We start from the raw sequence: 22509 nt of genomic DNA, 5'->3' as shown, positions 1-22509 counted from the left end.
CAGAAAGTGAGCAGACTTAGTCAAACGATCCACTAATACCCAAATGCTATCATGTTTGCTTGCTGTCAAAGGTAACTTGGTAATGAAGTCCATTGCTACACATTCCCATTTCCACGTAGGAATTTCTGGTTGTTCGAGCAAACCAGATGGGCGTTGGTGTTCAGCTTTTACCTTAGAACAAGTCAGGCATCTAGCTACGAACACAGCAATATCCTTCTTCATACCGGGCCACCAATAAGTAATGCGCAAATCCTTGTACATCTTATCAGCGCCGGGATGAATAGAATACCGAGATTTGTGCGTTTCACTCAGGATATCAGCGCGAAGATTCTCATCAAAGGGAATCCAGATGCGATTAAGATAGCAGAGAATCCCACTCAGATTGGGCACAAAATGCGCTTCCGCGCCACACGCTAACTCGGCGCGAAGGTTACCATTACTGATGGATGCGCGCTGCGCGTCACGAATGTTCGATTCAAGGTTGCTTTGGATCGGCGCGAAGTGAAGCTGCGTGCGCGGCAAGATACAGTTAAGCTGGCAGGGTTTTCGGCTGAGCGCATCGGCTACCACATTAGCCTTACCAGGATGATACCGGATCTCACAATCGTAATCGCTGATGAGTTCGTTCCATCGGCGTTGCCTCATGTTAAGTTCCTTTTGATCAAAGATATGCTGAAGGCTTTTATGGTCAGTGTAGAGGATACACTTAGTACCATAAAGGTAGTGTCTCCAGATCTTCAAGGCAAAAACAACTGCACCAAGTTCGAGGTCGTGAGTTGTATAATTCTTTTCATGAACCTTGAGTTGCCTCGATGCGTAAGCGATAACCTTGCCTCGTTGCATAAGAACACAACCGAGACCTTGGTTGGATGCATCGCAGTACACGACAAAATCTTCATTACCCTCAGGTAGCGCAAGAACAGGAGCTTCACACAACAAACGCTTGAGCGTTAGAAAGGCTTCTTCTTGCTTCGAGCCCCAAATATACGGTTTACCTTTGTGCGTCAGAGCTGTTAAAGGCAAAGCGATCTTCGAGAAGTTCGAAATGAAGCGCCGGTAATAACCAGCTAAGCCCAGAAAGGAACGGATCTCGGAAGGAGTGGATGGCATAATCCAGTTCTTGATTGCTTCAATTTTGGATGGGTCGACATGAATACCCATCTTGTTTACAACATGACCAAGAAACTGTACTTCATCAGACCAAAATTCACACTTGGAAAGCTTAGCATAGAGTTGCTCAGCTCTAAGCTTTTGCAACACCAACCGAAGATGTTGCTCATGCTCGGCCTTGGTCTTAGAATACACCAGAACATCATCGATAAACACAATCATGAATTTATCCAAGAAAGGCCTACACACCCGATTCATTAGATCCATGAAAACGGCGGGTGCGTTGGTTAAACCGAAGGACATGACCAAGAATTCAAAATGGCCATAACGAGTTCGAAAAGCAGTCTTCGGAACATCTTCATCGCGGATGCGCAACTGGTGATAGCCAGAGCGGAGATCGATCTTGGAGAAACAAGAGGCACCTTGGAGTTGATTAAAGAGGTCGTCAATACGCGGTAAGGGATACCGGTTTTTAATGGTGAGTTTGTTCAACTCGCGGTAATCAATACACATGCGAAACGATCCATCTTTCTTTTTAACGAACAACACCGGAGCACCCCAGGGCGAAGAGCTAGGGCGGATAAATCCTTTAGCAGTCAACTCTTGAAGTTGGCTTGCCAATTCTTGCATCTCAGCGGGCGCAAGACGGTAAGGAGATTTAGCTACGGGGGAAGCACCAGGGACAAGATCAATACGGAACTCGACTTCACGAGCGGGAGGGATACCAGGAAGATCATCAGGAAAAACTTCAGGAAAATCGCGCACAACAGGGATATCGCGAAGCTTCTTCTTTCCTTCATCGGGTTTAACCACATGGGCTAAGAATGCAATACACCTTTTCCTCATGAGCCTTCGGGCTTCGGCGCAAGACATAAGCTTAAGACCGTGGGAGGGTTTTTCGCCGTAGATATGAAGATCACCATTTTCTCGAGGTATGCGAATCATCTTCTTGGCGCAAATAACTTCGGCGCGATTCTTCGAGAGCCAGTCCATACCAATGATAACATCAAAGCTTCCAAGAGGCATGGGGATGAGGTCGATCAGAAAATCGTTTTCGTTAAGGTTAAGCGTGCAATCTTTAATCACGGAGTTAATTAAAACAGTTTCGCCATTAGCCAATTCAACTGAAAAATTTTCTTTTAAGTCGTTGCGCGGTCGCGCAAGCTTCTGCTCAAACGCGCGAGAAATAAAACTTCGATCGGCGCCAGTATCAAAAAGTACAGAAGCATAAAATCCGTTAAGCAAAAATGTACCATTAACTTCGTCATTATTCGCTTGCGCTTGGTGCGCGGTTATGTTAAAAGCTCGTCCGCGTGTCACTTGGTTCGAAATCTGGTTCACCGGATTCGCTTGCGTAACCTGAACTTGTAGTCTGGGGCACGCGTTCCGGAAATGACTGGGATCACCGCAGTTATAGCACGACCTGGGTCGTGGGTTTTGGTAGGTTGGTTGAGGGTTCTGCGGGTAGACTGGTGGTGTTGGCGCAATTGGGTTGGCGGGAGGGACTCTACAGTATTCGGCAGAGTGACCAACGCAGCCACAACGGTTACATTGTCGACACGGGGTTTGGGTTGGGTGGTGAAGTCTACAGGTTGGGCAAAAGGGTTGGGTTCCTGTGTAAGGTTTCTTAGGTGGCGGGGCAGGGAGTGCGGGATTGGTTAAGGCATAGTTGTGGACTACAGGAGGGGTTGGGTAGGCTGTCAGTGGGTTAGGCGTGTAAACTGGAGGTTGGTAGATGGGTTGCTGGACAATGGGCGGGTTGGTAAGCGCATAGGCTTTGCGCCTGCGCTTGAGGTTGTTACGGTTAGAGGGTTCAGGTTTGGTTTCTGTTGGTTCAGGAACAGTCTTGGTGAGTTTGGTCTTTTCAGATCCCCGCAGGAACAGGGTTCCTGCTCTGACATGGTTGTCGCTGAGCACAGCGGCCAACTCGATGGCGTCAGAGAGGGTTACTGGGTTCCTGGCCCATACAGAATCTTGAATTTCCATGGGGAGACCCCCAAGGAATTTCTCGATGGCTCGGCGGGAAGGGGTAACAAGGTGAGGGACAAGCAGGCTTAGTTCATGGAAGCGCGTCGCGTACTCGCGCGCTTCACCGCTGTATTGTTTCAAGTTCCAGAATTCTTCCTCCAAGCGCTTAACTTCGTTGGGAGGGCAGAATTCTCGCGTCAGAATTTCCTTAAATTCCTCCCAGAGCATGCTGGAAGCAGCTTCTGCGCCACGCGCATGAGCTACTCCATTCCACCAAGTAAGCGCCCTTGATTCCAGGACACTAGAGGCATATAGGGTTCGTCTGTCTAGAGGGCATTGGGTGTGGAGGAAAGTGTTTTCTATTTTCTCAAGCCACTGGAGCATCACGGTGGCTCCTTCAAGACCTGTGAACTTTGGAGGGTTACCCGCGTTAAAGGACTTAATGTTGTAACCAGAGGTGTTAGCATTGTTTTGGTTTAAGGCTTGGGCTATTGCGGCGGCCATTTCCTGGGAACGTTGCTGCGAACGTCTGCGCGAGGCTTCTCTCCTCAGATGGCGGCGAGATAGCGGAGGCATTCTATAAAAGTTTTAATTTTAGTTAATATCTTGGTTTTAGCGCAAAGTATGTCATCGTAAAGCTTGTTTCGCGAAGTTAGTTACTGTCAAAAGTTAAAGTAAAATAAATGACCCTAAATGCAGACTTTAATAAAGGTAACAAATTCGAATCAAGAATCGACAATTCATGTATCACCATGACTTTTCAATCCTCAATATAAAATATACAAGAAAATGAGTATTGGCGATTGACAATTCATGTATCACCATGACTTTTCAAGTCTCCAACCTCAGAACATAATCGTAAATGGAAATTGAAAATCAACTATTCATGTATCACCATGACTTTTCGGATTTTCAAATCCAACAAACGAGTATGTAAGTAAAATCAATAAAAATCGAAATTCAACAAAAATCGAAATATCGCGGAATAGAACATAAAATCATATACTGCGCAAGCGCGAGCATATTCATAAATAACGAGTAATTAACAATAAGTGCGCAAACATGAGATTTCTCTCATGCGCGAGAAGGGACTCTTAGGTATTCTAGGCCATTACGTCTAACCACCTATCCTAAAGTCAACGAGCTCTGATACCAATCTGTAACACCCCGACCAAAGGCGGATTATACATCGGGGCGCCACATATTGTTTCATTACTCGTGACACTATTGGGTGTCAATATTTAATAAATATATTCATTCGCGCGCGCGCAAAGTAAACATAAGATAACATAAATCATCATAAATCAGTATATTATAAATCATAATATTCGAACAGCAATAACTTGTCTTGATACATTTTAATCTAGGTCCAAAATAAAGAAAACTTCCTACGTGTCCACAAGCTCCAAATGTAGCTACAGCAAACCTGAACATGTGTTAAAATAAACGTCAAACACTTGCGTGTTGGTGAGAAATCAAGTTTAATGCAATACATAGATAATAATAAATCTGCGCGCAACACGTGTATGTCTGGTGTTTAACAAGGGTGCAATCAGATTGTGATCAAGCCTAAATAGATCATAGCTCATGGTTCAATCCGTGCTCCCAAATGAGCACAAAAACAAGAAAACATCTGTGCAAGTGTAAACAAAGAAAACCGTAAACGATAGGTCTCCCGTGTTCATCTAATGGATCCATGAAAACTTCGGAATAGGCCGAACAAAGCGGTTAATGATACACACATACAAATAAACAGCCAAGTAAACGTCCTCAACACATGGGATACTGCGCGACTAATGTTCATAAACAAGTTTAAGACTCAAGTTTGTATGAACACATGAACATCCCAAAACATTAAAAATAAAAAGGGATTAGGTACGAGATTACTCACTTGATAAACGATGCGGTGTAAGATAAAGCAAGAACCAACTTTAAACAAGCACAAGTTAATCTATAAATAAGATTATTGTTTTAATGATTCGTTTTAAGTCTTGATTACAAGTTAGCATAATTAATAAGTAAGTTATTATATATATTATATATTACCGGAAAAGCAGAGCAGAACAGGGAGGAAGACGGAGGCAGAGAGGAAGACGGCAGAGAGAGCAAGGAGCAAGAGAGAATAGGAGAATTTAAGTGTTTTGTGTGTGTAGTGTTAGGAAAATAACATTATTATTTATAGAGAAACCCTAGGGAACACAATCCCTAGAAAAGGGGAAAAGATCTCCAAAAAGTAAAAGATTCCAAAAGCAAAAGATATCAAAAGATATGGCAGCTGCAGGGGGCAAGATAAAGCTGACAGGGAACAGTAAACAGGCATGGGCGGGTCAGATAAAGGTACTGGTCAGGCATGGAAAAAGCAGATCTCAAAAGATAATGTCAGTCACTTTTTTTCTGCCAACCAATGGGGTTGGTGCGCAAGCTGCGCCGAAAGTAACTTTTCAGACATAAGATAGGTCAGGTCAACAGCACAGAAGATAAGATATCAAAAGCAAACAAAACAGAAGAAAGGACACAAGACAGCGCGAGAAAGCTGGAGCGCGAAGGCAGACACAGAAGGTCAAGAGAGCGCGAGCGCGAAGGCAGACAGAACCAACCTTAACGCGTCGCGGGAAGAACTACCATTCTTAACGCGTCGCGGGAAGAACTACCATTCTTAGCGCGCTGCGAGAAGAACTACAATTCTTAGCGCGCTGCGAGAAGAACTACAATTCTTAGCGCGTCGCGGGAAGAACTACCGTTCTTAGCGCGTCGCTGGAAGAACTACCGTTCTTAGCGCGCTGCGAGAAGAACTACAATTCTTAGCGCGCTGCGAGAACAGTTTGCCTCGCGTATCGCAGGAACAACTGGTCTTCACGCAGGCTTCCTTGTAAGGAGTCTGGCGCGTGGAGCTGCGCAGACAACCTTAGGCGGGAAGAACCAAAGGACAAGCAAAGAGTTAGAAGAAAAAGAGGGAAACAAGGCGGAAAGAAAGAGAGAGAAAGAGGCGGGAAGGAAAATATATTATTATTATTAAAAGCAAAATATAAGTATAAATAAATATTAAATCATAAAAGAAAGAGATCGGATAAGGGAAACGGGTACCTGGGTCGGGTCGGGTCGGATCGGGGCAGATGTCACATAAGCCCGCCTCATAGTCTATTTCCCCCTCGAGTGAGCGTTGATGTTGTGCCCTATCTAAAGAGTCCAAGTAATCCTTGTAGCAAATAGACATCTCTACAGCTGGTGGAGTGAGTCGAGTCCTCCTAATCGATATAACCCTGCCAGAAACAGAAAAAGCAGACTCCGAAGCTACCGTGGAAGCTTGGACCGTTAGTAAATCTTTGGCCATGGCGGCGAGGATCGGAAACTCATCCTCCTTACCTCTCCACCAAGCCAGCAAATCAAGACTTCTAAATTCATCTGGAGTCATGTGTTTCACAAAGTTGGTACCACCATACCTTCCAAGTTCACTGCTTGGGGTGTTTACCTTTTGACGTTTACCGGCGTCTTCCCAAATCATGTAGTACATCCCCATTTCAAGGTCGGTTTGGGATTGGGATTGGGCAACAGCTCTTAACGAGTCATGAATTTGGGAAGACGACCCGTATTTTGTAAGGTAAACATCATACATGTTAGACAAGGTGGTGTTGAAAGCATTCTTTAAAGTTTGGTTATAATAGGGGTTTTGATCGTCGTTTAACTCTAGCTCATCACAAATTTTTTCTATTAAAGCTTCAACACCACCAACATTTATGCAAGGGTTTAACGCAGCAGCACATGTCAAAACAGCGGGTAGTTGTTGAAAATATTTTCTAAATTTTTCTTTCATTTTTACACCCATATCAAAATAAGGTGCACCCCTACAATGAAGTTCACCCAACTTTGTGCACATGACAACAATTTTTGGTAAAGCAATGGGGCTTGTTGGATAGTAAACCCCGGATAAACTAGTTGTGCAAGATTTAAAAATTTGAAGGACCTCCGTAACGATCTCAATCAATAACCAGTTTCTAGGATCGTACGGTGCACATTTACCCCTATTTGACATTATTTGATGAAACGCAATTAGTGATTCTTTTTGTTGGATGGCTTTCTCAAACATATCACAAGTCGAGTTCCATCTTGTTGGACAATCCCAATTGGGCCCCAACCATTGACAATTAGCTTCATCACAAAGTTTTTTGTATCTTGAAAATGTTTTATTGTTGCTAAAAACATCTCGTAAAATTCTTTTAAAATTGTTTCTTTGCGTTTCGATCACGTTTAACCCATCTTGCACGGCCAAGTTGATAATATGTGCAATGCATCGGCTATGAAAAAACGCTCAATCACAAATAGGTTTATACTTTAATTTTAAATGGCCAACCGCGGCCGTATTGTTGGACGCGTTATCAAACGAAATTGAAAAGATTTTATGTTCAATCTTGTATTGTCGAATGACTTTATCCAAGAGTTTAAAAATATTTCTACCCGTGTGCGGGTAATCAAACAATTGAAACGCAACGGTTCGTTTCATCATTTGCCACGACTCGGGGTCAACCCAATGAGCCGTCACACAAATGTATGAGTCGGGCGAACCATTAGGTACCGACCACACATCCGTTGTTAAGTTTACACCAGTTTGTAAGTTTGAAAAGTATGAAATTAGTTCGGATTTAGCGTTTTTCCAAGCTTTAAGACAATCTCTTCTAAGGGTCGAACGACTTACGTGTTGGTAGCGTGGTTGAACATACTTTTGCATCATCTCCGTGAATTGAGGGTTGTCGAAGTGGTTGAAAGGAAGTGTATTTTGAATCACAAAGTTTGAAAACTTTTGACGTACCGCTTCAAGGTCGTACGTAAACACCGTTCCTTGATTCGTCATCTCCGGCTGCGAACTACTTTCCGATTCGTCCTTCAAGGCCTTGCAAAAGGGCCTTTGTACATGCGCTTTTAAAGTGGAGTTTGCATCTTTGCCATAAAACTTCAAACAATGTTTGCATCGAGCTTTTTGGCTACCGTTAGACATTTCGCATAGGTCGAAATGTTGCCAAACATCATGGTTTCGTTTCGTGGGGATGACCCGAACGACCGTTTCTCCCGTGTTCGAGGCACCCATGTTGACGGATGAAGTAGCACTTTGGGAGGCCATGATAATCGACTACGAAATTAGAGCGTATGGAGTGGTAATGTGGTATAATATAGCGTGAGATAACAAAATAATCGCGTATGAAATAAACGTTTAGAGCGTTTGGAGCGTTTGGAGTTGTATAATCGAGTGTGTTCTAACCAATACCCAACCTAAACTATATATAGATGTTTGTGGGGGTAGAATGGTAAAAAAAAAAAAACGGTCAAAATTGAAAAAAACGGCTATATAGCCGTTTCACAACGGAAATAAACCGGTTTTTAACCGGTTAACCGGTTTTTCTATAACGGTTATAAACCGGTTTATAAAAAAACCGGTTAACCGGTTTTTTAGTAACCGGTTAATTAAAAAAACCGGTTTTTTTATAACCGGTTTCAAAACCGGTTTGGGCTCTAAAAAGTATAACCGATATACAAACCGGCGGTTTGTAAACCGGTTTTAAAAAAACCGGTTTTTAAAATAACCGGTTTCCGGTTTAAACCGGCAAACCGGTTCAGGGACCGGTTTTTTTGAACACCTCTGCTCCATAGTCCATATCCGTATGATATTGAATTCGTTGAAATTGGCGCCGGTGAATAAATAGCTAGCTAGAGGCACCTTATTCCATTCTCCCCTAAAAATCTTCCCCCCGTTGAAACCATAATAATTCCGGCACAATATTTTCCGGCCAACGACTCTGAATATGTATCGTTCTCCTACCTGAAGTACTGATTCACTTTTCTTTCTTGAACAAACTCTAGACTCTAATTTCAAATTTAACCCTAATTTTGAAGTTCCAAGGATGAACGGTGATTTTAGATTTGATATTTACATTACGATTCGAAGAATTTAGATTAATTAATTTCATCTCATTTCATTTTCACTTTTTGATTTTAGAAGAAGAAGCCGTAAATAATGACAAGGTTATACCGATGGACGACGACGAGCAATCGTCTCCGAGAGGCGTATTGGAAACCGCGGTGTCCGGTACGGATTCCGATTGCCAGAGCAGTTTGAGCAGCCGCGGCTCGTCGTTCAATGAGAAATCTCCGTGTACGGAGGGAGATACGGACTCTGCAACCGATGAGGATGACGGCAGAGCGCCGTTGGTTGCTCCGGCGGTGAGGTGGAGGAATTTGGTGTGTAATTTGAAGTCCAAGTCGTTGAAGGTGTTTTCGAAGAAGAGTTTGATGAAGAAGCCTAATAATAATAATAATAATGAGGTGGCGGTTGACGGCGGAGATTGGGCGGTTACGAAACCCTCGTGGCGTAATTTCACGTTTCCACAACTTTCTGCCGCCACCGATGGCTTCAGCCACGGTAACAGTATTCTCCTTCTTTCTTTTCCAATTAATGTTTTATATTTTTATTAAATTATTTTATATGCTATTTGAAAATATAGCACTTGTTATGTTAAATGTTAAATGATAATAATGGCATTTCTTTTATAAACATTTATTAGATTAAAAAAAAACAAAAAAAGAAAAACCCATCTAGAGAACTTGGTTCAGTGGTAAGAAGAAGTTCTCCCTCTCTTAGTGGAGATGTAGGTTCGGTTCTCGCTTGGACCAATTGGACGAATATATAGGTGAAGGGACGAACCAGGCTTTAATCCTGTGTTCGAACCCGACAAGAGGTGTTTGTTTGGTTCCCATGCATCCGGGGGTACAGTCTTATTGTGGTCGAGGAGTCGATCTTGGGCATGGCCCTGAACAGGGTATTTTTATACATGAGATCCTGCCGTTCAAAAAATAAAAAGACTAAAGAAAACATGTCACACATATATAAATTGTTTTTAACGACCAACGGATAAAGCCCGACTGCTCGGGGTAACCCAATGGCAAAAGACAGCTGATATACTCACGATCACAGACAATGCTAGATAGTCTAAACCACCATCTCCTGTTCTAGGGAACCCAAAGGTATATTGCGGTAAAACACGGTTGATATAAGAGTTGAACTTGAGAGCTTGAGGTCTCCATCTCAAATCTTCCCTCCCCTCCAATGGCAACTAAACTAAAGCTCGTTGTCTATATATAAATTGCTATATGATAATTTTGTATCTTAGAAAAATATAAGCATGGCACTTATCGATATAGTCAAATATTTATAAGATCTTTCTTAATATAGTATTTCTATATCGATACACTTGGAGATTAGTCAAATATTGGGATTTATGAAAGTTGACTAAAATGTGGTGTAAGTCAAAACCAGGTATCTTTTGTAGTTTATTTTTCATCCATGAGTATGACCTTTTGGTTTGTTTTCTCATATGTCATACTCTTTGGTATGACTTAAATTTTGGGTATTTTGTTCTCTTCTATAGGTTTTTTAAAATATAGTATTTCTATTTTTTTCGTATTTATTTAAATTTATGATTCCTCATAAGGTGGGGTTGTTACCTGTTAGTCATTTTTAAAGCTATGATGGTTAGAAAATCTGTCTGGTTAAAACAATATGTATAGATGTAACCAAAGTTTGACATATATTATATATAATATATATATGTGTGTGTGTGTGTGTGTGTGTGTGTGTGTTTCTTTTTGGAAACTTGAATCTTGTTTAATGTTTCTTAATTACTATATTGAAGTGATTTTTTTTTTCTAGGAGCCCAAACTATGTGATTAATTGCATTTACAGTTCAACTAAGAAAGCTAATTGACATCCAAACATAGTATAAATTCTATTACCATAAATGTAAAAAAAAATAATTTTTGGTCATGATTTTGTTGTTGTCTTCAAATTTTATTTCCAAAGAAAGAATAATTTGTTCTTTCTATTCTAGTTTGTTCTATTAGAATAATATCCTGATTAAATTAATTACAAATATATTGTTGCTGGAAAGTAGGTCTAATAGTAAGAACAAACTGATCAAATTTGCTTATTCAATAGTGTTTAAAAAAGTTATCACTACAAAAAGCTGTTATCTTTATAATATAGGGTTTATTAAGCAAAGATATGGAGGTTAGAGCATTCTCATCCAACCCTCATTTAATGTGAGGGGTGTTTTTATAATTTAGAGAGTGATTCAGGGTGTTGTGAGTGAAGAGTTTTTATATTTTAGAAAAAGTAGTGATTTTTCTGTATATTTGAAAATTTACTGTTTATCCTCTATAATTTTTTAATATATTTTGAGAGTGGTTGTGAGTGAAGGAAAGAGAAAAGGTAATGATAAAAGGTATAAAAAGTATTATTTAATTGAAATAGAGAGAGAAAATGTACTAAGTTTTAGTGTAATTTTTAGTTTAGGGATAGGGGATGGGATGAGAATGCTCTTAGTGCCATGTGAGACCAACTAGTAAAATATATTTTTATTTATTATATAATAATTCAAGTAAGTGACATTTCAAACTTTTTATATCAGAAAAAAAAATTTATCGGTCTACATTGACCACGAAAATAATTGTACAGTATTACAATGATGCTAGTGACATCACATAAAATGTCCAATTTGGTAGTTATTAACTGAAATTTTGGTTTACCTATAATCTAGTGCACCAGGATAGTGACCTTGACATCATAGTCAAACCTTTAATCCAAGTTGTTGACTTTATGAAGTCAACAGGACCTGTCTATCTCAAGAGTACCTACCTTATTTGGCCTTTATAAACTTATTTTTTTAAATATATAGTTTTATTCATTGCATAAATGAAAAAAACATTGCCATTGGAAATGAATCTGTAATATGGTTTATGTAGATAATTTGGTGGGCCGAGGAGGACACGCGGAAGTGTACAAAGGATGCTTGCCCGATGGTCAACTAGTGGCGGTGAAGAAAATAACAAAAAGGGAGAAAAAAGATGAAGACCGAGTCGAGGATTTCTTATCCGAGCTCGGGATCATAGCTCATATTAACCATCCGAATGCAGCCCGCTTGATCGGCTTCAGCTCCGATACTGATTTGCACCTTGTCCTCCAATTCGCACCTCATGGCAGCCTTGCAACTTTACTGCATAGTATAATTAATATATTTTATTATTTCACCCGCGAACAGAACAGGGATGTAAACGAGCCGAGCCCGAGCTTGTCCAAGCAGACAAGTAGCTCACTGTGGCCCGGCGTGTTTACACCCCTAACCCGAACCATGCGATCAAAACTAAGGGTGTTCATTCGAATAGGATTTGGGTTATTCAACTTATAAAATATTTAAACTGAATTTGAATTCGAATTAAATTCGCAAGAACGAATTTGGTTCGAGTTCAGGTCTATTCGAATAAACCTAATTAAATTGTTATTTAAATTATAAAAATTAAAAAAGAATGTGTAAGAGGAATACGAGTTATTCGCATCGAATTGGTTCGAGATATTTAATTTCAAATTTGATTTAGAAAGTTGTTGTGAATAAGGATTCGATTTGAATAAACCAAAATTGGAATTTGTTATTCGAGTTTGGTAAAAGATTTGAATTTCAGGTTACTTGAAATGAATCAGTTAGAGATATCAAAATTTGAGTTCGACTTTGAATTAGATGTTCGGCCTGAATAAGGATTCCATTTGATTAACTTGAAATTCGACTCCTGTTCGATTCGGTTTTCGGGTTACTCAAGTCCAATTCAAATATTTAACACCCCTAATCAAAACAATGCCATTCTGTTGATCCAAATGTTATTGTACAGATGGTGAAGAAAAATTAGAATGGGCAGTACGGTTGAAGGTGGCGATTGGCATAGCGGAAGGGCTGCAGTACCTGCATCGTGAATGCCATAGACGAATAATTCATCGCGATATCACAGCTTCAAATATTTTGTTGATGGAAGATTATCAACCTCAGGTTAGTTTAACACCTGTTACCGTTAATGCAACCGTTTAGTCCTCAAAGGCCTCACTAAATTTAAAAATTTGTTCATTTTCGTGTAGATATCTGATTTTGGGCTAGCAAAATGGCTGCCAGAGAAATGGATTCACCATATTGTTTTCCCAATTGAAGGGACTTTCGGGTACATGGCACCCGAATATTTCATGCATGGAATCGTTCATGAAAAAATCGATGTGTTCTCGTTTGGAGTTCTTTTGCTTGAGCTTATCACGGGTCGTCGTGCAGTTGATTCTAGTCAACAGAGTCTTGTAATCTGGGTACGTTAATACTTAAGTTTTTAAGGTTCAATCTTTTGAATTTTGGAAATGGAAGTCCTTCAACGTAAGTTAATGTGTTTTATATAGGCAAAGCCGCTTCTAGAGCAAAGTAATGTTAGAGAACTTGTAGACCCGCGCTTAGATAACAAGTATGACATAACCGAACTAGCGCGTGCAATGTCAGCGGCTTCGTCATGCATTCATCACATGCCACATATGCGTCCGGATATGGGACGGGTGATACAGATACTGAAGGGTGAGGGGTTGACAACCGTGCCGAAACAGAAAACTGAGGGTGGGAGGGCGGTACTTTTAGACTCGTGTGACTTGGATGAGTATACGTGTACAACGTACCTGAAAGATCTTAATCGACACATGGAACTTGCTATGGAGTGATGGTTGATCAACCTTAAAGAGGGTGTGTATGAACAAAGACTTTGATTTTTAGTTTTGAATGTAATGTTTTGGTGGTGGGCGTGCAAGAAATCTGTTTTTAGAAGTTTTAGGGCCAAATCTTGTTTTAGTTGTGGGCTTAGATGGGGTTGAGAAGTTGTAATATTTCTAGTTCATAAGAAAATTCCCATGTATAATCCTAATATTGACATTTAATAGTGACAATGAAAGTAACCACCAACATAGTGAAAATTCCCATTCGATTCAAAGCCATGATTACAGAAGTCGCCAGGCGCTGCTAAGATGATCGGCTGGGAAGTTGCAAAAGTACTTGGGAATTACTCGTTGAATACTCGGCCTAGACGGGAAGAGCACTCGGGAATTACTCGTTGAATACTCTGCCTAGATGGGGAGTACTCAAGGAATTATTTGTCATTGCAAAGGTTATAAAACAATGAAAATCATAGTGGTTGCAAAAGTTGCCTGTGATTATTCTCAGGTTTCAAAAATAGGGTTGTCATGTCACATTCACATGACTAGTTAGGACATAATTTACTACTTAAAAGATCGGAAATCACAGCCGTTATAATAGTTCAAGATCCCAAATATTTAATACCAATAAATCATTAATTCCCTAATGTCCACCCCTAACCTAAACACTCGGTCCGAGAAAAAAATACAAAGGCTGGCGAGTACATTTCTAGAGCTAGTTAAACGCAGACACGTGACATCAAACTAGCCACGACGAGCATATTAAAAACCAATATACCTATCCAAATATTGGTTTCCATGTAATCGGGAAAAAGAATCCAAAATATGAAAAAACGGTCGTTAGTTGGTACTAAAATTCATGTATAGCACATTCTTTTATGTTAATGTTTGATAATTTGGCGGGGCACGTCCAAAGATTAATTTTTAAAATATGTAGTAAAATGAGTTTATTTTTTTGGTCAACTCTTTACTTAAAATGGCTATACATTTGATTTTCCCCTCTTTTCATTAAGCCAAGCTCCCAAAGATTATATTGTCAAAGGTCAAATTATAAGTCGCCAAATATTTTGCTAAGAAAACACATGTTTCATAACCAAAACTAAAGAAACCAAACCCTTACCTCCCCTAATTAACAACGCTAATACTAAGAAAAACCACTAAGCTAAACCAGTCATAATATTAAGGACAATATTCAAAGACAAAACCAGAAACTAGTCAAAAGCATCATTAAGAGCTTGTTCATATATAGTGCCCAAATATCAACACTACTGGTTAGGCCAAACCAAGAACTCAGCCGGATACCACATTAAAGCCATTGGACCACAGGCTTGAGGTGCACCAACATGGCCAGGCTGAAGATGGTGGTACAAACTTTGATGATGCATTGATGTTACGTTTTGATTAAATGGCAATGCGTAAACTGGTGGCACGGCAACAAAGCTAATACTGCTTCCACCTTCATTGCCACCATAATATTGTGGTGGCGGATAGGGGTTGCTAACCATAGCCGGGCCCTGGTCCACCTCGGTACTAGACGCCTCTAGATGCTTTGAAGATCCATCAAAGGGAAAGGAGCTACGGAAAATTGCTTCGACATCATAGCTATTGATCTCGAAATTTGTCATCGCGTTCAAACCTCTATATTTTATTGCTGCTATGTCATAAGCCTCCGCAGCTTCCTCCTCAGTCGCTGCAATATATCATCATATCGTTATATATATATATATACAATAATAACATGATCAAACTTAAATTTTTAACAAATCATTAAATAAGATGTTAAAACTTACCAAATGTCCCGAGGTAAATATCTTTGTTTCCAGCAATACGTCCGATCCTTGCTTGCCAACGACCATGTTGGTGATGCCTCGTTACTCCTCGGTAGATCGATGCTCCCCTAGAAAAACCATTGCTATTCCTGTGCAAAACAAGAAACATCTCAGATAAAATACAACTTAAGCTGGGCAGGCTGTTAACAAATTAAAAGCGATATAATAATCAATATTTAACCTTCTTAAAGATGCGATGAATTCTTGTTTGCTTACAAATCTCATTTCTACCAATTCTTTTGCATAATGTGCAACCTTGAAGCAGATTAAAACCATGCGATTAGACAAACACTAAGAATAAACACTATCAAGTCAATAACAAAGCACGCCATAAGTTTACAGGAAAGTTTATTATGGCCTTGGCCCCCCAGTACTTCAAAGCGGCCAAATCGTATGCTCTTGCGGCCTTTTTCTCCTTGTCATAACCACCTAATATTAACCTAAACTCCATTAGCATCGTGTAAAACCTTACCAACTTACAGGCGATTTAGAATACTACAACCCGATGCAAAAAATAGAAGAGTTTTACTCACCTAAGTACACTGTGGATCAGAAAATCGGAAGTTAAGTAATTAACAGCAACCACATCCACCCGCAAATAATCAGTGAAAGGACATGAACAGTGAACGTTAGCCCACATTAGTGATCAACATAAATAAAACATATGGTTAAACAAAATAAATAATAAATGTAATTAACTATTATATAAATTTAATTTTTCATAAATGTTATATATATTTTTTTCGTTTTTAGTTATTATTAGTTTATAAGATGTTTTACAAAAAATATAGTAAGATAACCTCAATAACTTTATATTAAATGACAAAATAAATGTAATGTACGTGAGTACTATATTATAAAACGTTTTATAAAGTAAAAATATATAATATATAATAGATTTAAAAGGTAAAGGCAAAGGCATGTGTACTAAAGCACATGTCATGATCACTATAGATAAGGATGACAATGAGTCGGTATGAAGCAGATTTGGATAATCTCCGTCTCATGCCCGGGTCTCCTATTACAAAATCATGCTTGTTACCCATCGGGTACCCATAGAGTTAACTGATATGGGTAAAATAATAGTTGGAAAGCCCGTTACTCGAAACTCGTTTTCAAACTCATCTCAAAAGCGGAATGGGAATATAAAATACACAACTATATAAACTTGGAACAATTTTATAAATTTAATTACTATATTAGTTTCAAAATATATATTTCAGCTCTCAGGTTCTTTAACAAAAGTGATATGATCATATAATATATATTCATAAAATAAAATCTTGTTCCAAAGTTTTGATCGAATTAAGTACCTTGACGTCCTCTCCTTGCTTGACCTTCCTTCCAATAGGTGTTATCCCAAAGATGCGCTTCGTATCTACCAGTCCACCTATGTCTGCACGCAATATCTCTTTAATGATGGTGCGCATATTGAGTTTAACGGGTTTTTAAATCAAACCGTAAGCAAAACCGTCATTCTCACCATTGCAAGCCGAACACAAAATGTAGCAGCCTTTTATTTTAAAATACCGACTTCTTGTATTATATGGTTAAGCAAAAAGTCAAAAACATATTTACAATCGAAGTTAAAATAGCTTAAAGATCTAAAAACTGTACAAAAAGTTACTTATCACAAAATCCTATGTTCTAGTTCCTTTTTCCTAACTGGTGTCTAGTATAAAAAGTAAACCAAACTGTTGTATGCTTGCTTGCGTTTAAAAAAATTCAAAAACCGACCAGCTAAACTACTTTTAAAAAACCGACCGTAAAACCAAATTGACAAAGAATTTAAACAAGTTGAAACCGAAACATCAAAAGCCCACCTTAGAATTAATAATCATGTAAGCATATATAATATGATAATGACACATTAATCACCATTGCATGCATACCTAGTAACACCTCTGTAAATTGATTTTTTTGGTTCACCTCTCTTCTTACAACTCTTCTGATCACCAGAACCACCAGTCTTCGGGGCGCCACCGCTTTCAGTGGCGGTGACACCCCTCTCGTTACCCGACTGCCCGGTCAACTCAGTCAGTTGCATGGCTGAGTCATCCACTTCGGACCCCGAGTTAGTCTTCGATAATGTTTCCGTGGTTCCGATACCATTTGCATGAGTATTATTATTATTATTATTATTATTATTATTATTATGGTTAGAGGTGGTAGAAGTGAGCATCACCGGAGCCATTGTTCCTGGTGGTAGTGGTTGCTGTTTACTGTTCACCGGCGGCGTATAGCAGAAGGAATATTAAACATGCAAGTTTGAAAAATGTGATGGTGGGGTACAGAATGAGCGAACAAGAAAGATTAGTGATGAAGGTGACACATGCATGCATGCAGCAGAAGCAAGCTTTCTGACTCAGGCACCGGCGCCGGCGAGGTTGAATGTTATGAGAGAGAGAGAGAGAGAGAGAGGATGTAAAGGTATGCATGCAATGGGGGAAAGACTCGGTTTTATATGTGGGAATAAAACAAAAGTTGTCTGCTCATTCGGTTTCATTTAATATTCTATTAATTTTATTTTTCTCTTTTCGTATTTTCATTATTTTATTTTCCAGGGATAATTGCATTGCAAAAGTATAAAAATACTAAAAGTGTTTATTTTCCCACCTAATTGCATCTGGATATACATTGCCAGAAGTTGCGTAGATGACTTTGTAATATTATACTAATAACTTATCTTGCTACTTCCAAAATAGGCTTCTCAACCTCATGTCTAAATCTATATCTATAAATCTATATCTATACTATATATAATATATAAGTGAAGGGCAAATTAAGACATAAATTTTAAGTACTTTACAATTGTTAAGGTACATGGTACAAGAATAAGGAGGGACAAAATGGTCATTTGTAACACAACTATACGTGTCTTTCATATTTTACCAATATACTTACAATCTTGGTCCCTCTACTTTAATCAACTTTATGTAAATTTAAAGAATAATTACAAATTCAACCTCCATCTTTTATCTATCTAATCTTTTTAGTTTCAATTTTAACCCAACTTCTCCCACGATTTTTAAACGGTCATAATTTTTCCTACGTTAATATTTTTTTTTTAAATTTGCACCGTAAAAACAAACATTTTATTCTCTTTAATTTGAGTATCGTATTGCCATAGTTTGTATAAGCTATAAAAATAACATTTTATGTATAGGCGTTTGTGGTCCGGTTTTGATGGGTTTGGATTAAACTGTGAGCTAAATCATTAGTAATGGTATGTTGTCGTTGAAAACTGAAACCAGACCGTTGAGAATTTAAACCAACCAAACTGAATCATTACCAAGGATTTGGTTTGTACTTCTATAATAAATTGAGTTTAAAATATGACAAACGATTTCACGGTTTCAAATGGAATAATAAACGCCCATAAATCTATATGTGATTACCAAATTATGTATTTCCCGCTAGATCACGTGGGCATTCACCTAGTTTTAAAAGAATTATGATTATACTAGTGTATCAAATTATCACATCCCTTTCAGCATATTATACTCTATGATTTAATTAAAAATTATTATTTTAATATTTATCTCATTATAACAACCCCCACCCCCGCACACGTCTCATTTATTTTACTCGCAAACGTAATTTATTAATTTTCATCTTTTTATTATGTTATTTTATAAATTTGATGGATGATTAATAATTATCTTTTCAAAAATGAAAAGTCATAATAGCAACCCTTTTTTTTTATAATTTAAGGTTATAGAAGCGAATTACTGAAAGGCATTGAGTTTGTTTTAGACAAATATTTTATATCTTAAAATGATAGTCTACTTTTGCTACTGGTTTTTTGTTTTCTTTAATTTGTAAAGAAAAAAAAAGCAGGCTAAAAAAAGACCCGTGAACATCTTTTTTTCACATTTTCCTTAGTTTCTTACTGGGTTCAAATTTGGAAAATCAATGGATCTCGTAATTTTTTTGTACGGTACGTAACATATAAAAAAGAGTACATATCATATTATCCCTGAGATTTGGTCACCCACACAACTTAAGTACAAAAAGTGTTTTTTAAACCCTTGACGTTTCTAAAAGCATGTCATCTTCATCCAATTGCAAACTCCGTCAATTTTGAACGTTAAATCAAGGATAGTAAAGTCTTCTTATATGATTTTTAAAGATAAGAATTAGTGGGTCCTTACAATTAAACAAAAGCATTAAAGTAAAAAATTTAAACAATTCATATGGGACCCACTTTTGTATCTTCTTCCCCTATCAAACACCACCACCACCACCACCACCATCATCATCATCACATTTTAAATCACTAGCTATACACATGAGTGGATCCGTATATTTAGGGCTTAGAGGTAGCCTGGCTGCCTGAGGCCCTGAGCTACCTATCAACTTTGTCGGTGAAGTATATATATTTATAGATTGTTATGAAATCAGTATGTATATTATATTTAGCAGTTTGAAACATCAATTGCACTTGGCAGAATAGTTAACCGACATGACTTGAAATCTTGTGGACCCCCCTACACATGTTCGAGTCCTGCTATCCATGTTTTTGTTTTCAAAACTAAAACTTGAAAACTTTATACATTAGCTATAAAATGTTTGCAAAATTAGTCATCAAATATCATTTGTACCTATTTTCAACATTCATAAATCATATTGATCCATTAACTATTAATTGCTTGCAAAATTATGATACCTTTGTCACATCCCGATCAAAGACGGCGAAACATGCCGAGGTGTAACGATTGTCCATAAGCACATGACACTAATTAAAGTGACAATATTTAATAAACTCATTTCATTTCACAACATCGAAATATCACATAACAATTATCCATAAAATAACCATAAACAAGATATCACAAAATATGGCAAATTTGATATTGTTCATTTTTACTAATATCCTAAGGTCTTTGATGTTGTTTTCTTCACAATCATAAATCAACCAAGATGCATACCTGCAACTTTTCATAAAATAAAGTTTGTCAACACAAAGGTTGGTGAGCAATTCATAAGTTTAATCATATTAGTATATAATAAAGATAGCCACAAAACTTGCATACGAAACGATAAATAAAAGTGGTAATTTGGATAAATAGATATCGCTAAACACATTAGCGACACCTAGCTATAAGAAGATGCCAAATAGTCTAGGATTTTATAGTTATCGTTAATTGCATTACGTTAACGACACCTTGCTATAAGGGAATGCTAAATAGTCTAGGATTTTATAGTTCCACCAACCAAAAGCGATAAACACATAGGCATATAAGCATAGAACACCAAATCGAGCAATTATTTAGGTAAAGTATACAACTACGTTTGTGGTTTAAGATTCAAATATAAAGCATTTTGTTGAATAAGTATGAAATGTCACCCCCAAAATAAAAGATGAAAAATGGGGTATGAAGTACTCACCTTCAAGTAGTAAACTAGAAAGATGATAATTTGGAGATTTGTCGGAACGACGAGCTTAACGCACAATGCCTAAAAAGAAAAGAAGTCTTGAATTTAGAAAGGTTGTCTTGAAGGTCTTTAAACAAAATAAATGTTGAGAAATGTTAATAATTAAAGTTCAAGGTTTAAAATGTAACTATTTAAGAATAATAACCCTTTAAAAATGTAAGTTTGCTCGAAACCGGGTTAAAGTATCTAACCTTAATATTTACTTAACCTATGTTAAGTAATAAGGTGGGTAAAATGCAAGAATGCAAATCCCTTTGGAATAAAGATACTAAAACGGTTTTTTTTTATCGAGTGTTCGGGTTGTCGGTTCGGGTCTTGATAATTGGTCAAACCCAAAGTCAACTTTCCAAAATATTGAATGTTATGAGATAACTCAATAAAATTTAATAAGACTTAACCAAGTATGTAGTTCCATTGTTTTAGAACTAACAACGCACGTTAAGCGAGTGTTTGGTTTTGTCGGTCCAAACTTTGTTATGAGATCAAGTTGGATCCAACATTTCCAAGTACTTAAGAAAATATTTAAAAATCAATTTGTAACTATTTTTAAATAAATATACAAGTCTTGATGGCTAAAAAAAAAACACTTGTGTGTCTTAAACGAGTAAGAATCGGTTTGGTTCGGTTTCCATCTCACAACAAGTTTCATAGATGGTTTCCACATGTCCAAACACTAAAGAACTTGTATAATAATGTACAAATAAAAAATACCAAAAGTTAACAATAAAGTCTTTAAACAGAAGTTCGGTTTTCGGTTCGGATCGTGTTTCGGGTTAAGACCGAGGTAAGATTCTACAAACCCATAAACCATAGAATTTGTAAAAATGATTTTAGAAACTTAGATCTAACAATAAGTATGTTTTAAATAATTATTTAACACAACTAGTAACAAAGTTCGGTTTACGGTTTAGAGCTATTTACGGTTAAACCGAAGCATAGACTCTTAAAAACCCACAACCATGGAACTTGTAAACATGACCAACAAACTAAAATAAGCAAGATTAATATGTATGAACAAGTTATATAGATGTATATATATCAAGGTCACGAAATCCTCCATGAAGCCTTGCCTTATGAGGTCCGAAACCTCACCGACCGGAATCAGAGAAGTAACTACCAAAGGTAAACAAGGGGTGTATATTATATATATGTTGCACAACCATAAACAAGTATTAATAAGGCTATATAAACTAATTAAGATGAAAGACTAAAAACCTCAAGAACACTTAAGAAGATAACCTTGAATCTTTGATGTTTGAGAGAGTGTTTTTTTTTTTTGAAGCTGTAGCAAGGGAAAATGAAGAGGAAAGATGGTGTATATATAAGGTAATGTTGGTGGTCAAATATGGGTGTGAGACACAAGAGTTTTCATGCAAAATGGATCAAGACAAAAACACAAAACAACAAAAAATAATAAATAATAAATAATAAATAAATAAATAAAAATAAAAATAGGATGTTTTCAAGACCCAACAAGTGTGTAACAATATTGTAACATAAATCCATCATTTTGATTATAACATAAGCTTCGGTTTACAAATCGGGTTGTTTTACATAATAAACAAATACAAACAAGACCGAAATTGACGAATGTCACACCCTTAAGGCTTAAGTACA

The 22509-nt window shown here is 37.7% G+C and overlaps 2 protein-coding genes across 2 annotated transcripts; one reads left to right on the top strand and one right to left on the bottom strand.

Moving 5' to 3' along the window:
* The first annotated feature begins 8969 nt into the window (after nucleotides 1–8969).
* LOC143601183 (receptor-like cytosolic serine/threonine-protein kinase RBK1) lies at nucleotides 8970–13872 on the top strand. Its single transcript, XM_077078659.1, has 6 exons — nucleotides 8970–8976; nucleotides 9065–9487; nucleotides 11866–12123; nucleotides 12784–12938; nucleotides 13025–13240; nucleotides 13328–13872. Exons 1-6 carry the CDS (start codon nucleotides 8970–8972, stop codon nucleotides 13634–13636), a joined length of 1368 nt encoding a protein of 455 aa, XP_076934774.1. The 3' UTR covers nucleotides 13637–13872.
* A 1010-nt stretch (nucleotides 13873–14882) lies between these two features.
* Nucleotides 14883–15910, bottom strand: LOC143601181 (AP2-like ethylene-responsive transcription factor AIL7). Its single transcript, XM_077078656.1, has 4 exons — nucleotides 15794–15910; nucleotides 15635–15708; nucleotides 15415–15542; nucleotides 14883–15314 (listed from the first exon to the last, which is right to left on the bottom strand). The coding sequence occupies exons 1-4, from the start codon at nucleotides 15908–15910 to the stop codon at nucleotides 14890–14892; spliced, it is 744 nt and encodes a 247-aa protein (XP_076934771.1). The 3' UTR covers nucleotides 14883–14889.
* Between the last annotated feature and the right edge of the window lie 6599 nt (nucleotides 15911–22509).

The sequence above is a fragment of the Bidens hawaiensis genome, unplaced genomic scaffold, assembly GCF_021521415.1.
Source record: "Bidens hawaiensis isolate Kalapana, Puna unplaced genomic scaffold, B.hawaiensis_p1.1 tig00055838_1, whole genome shotgun sequence".
NCBI classification, from domain to species: domain Eukaryota; kingdom Viridiplantae; phylum Streptophyta; class Magnoliopsida; order Asterales; family Asteraceae; genus Bidens; species Bidens hawaiensis.
This window is presented reverse-complemented; position numbering and strand designations above follow the sequence as displayed.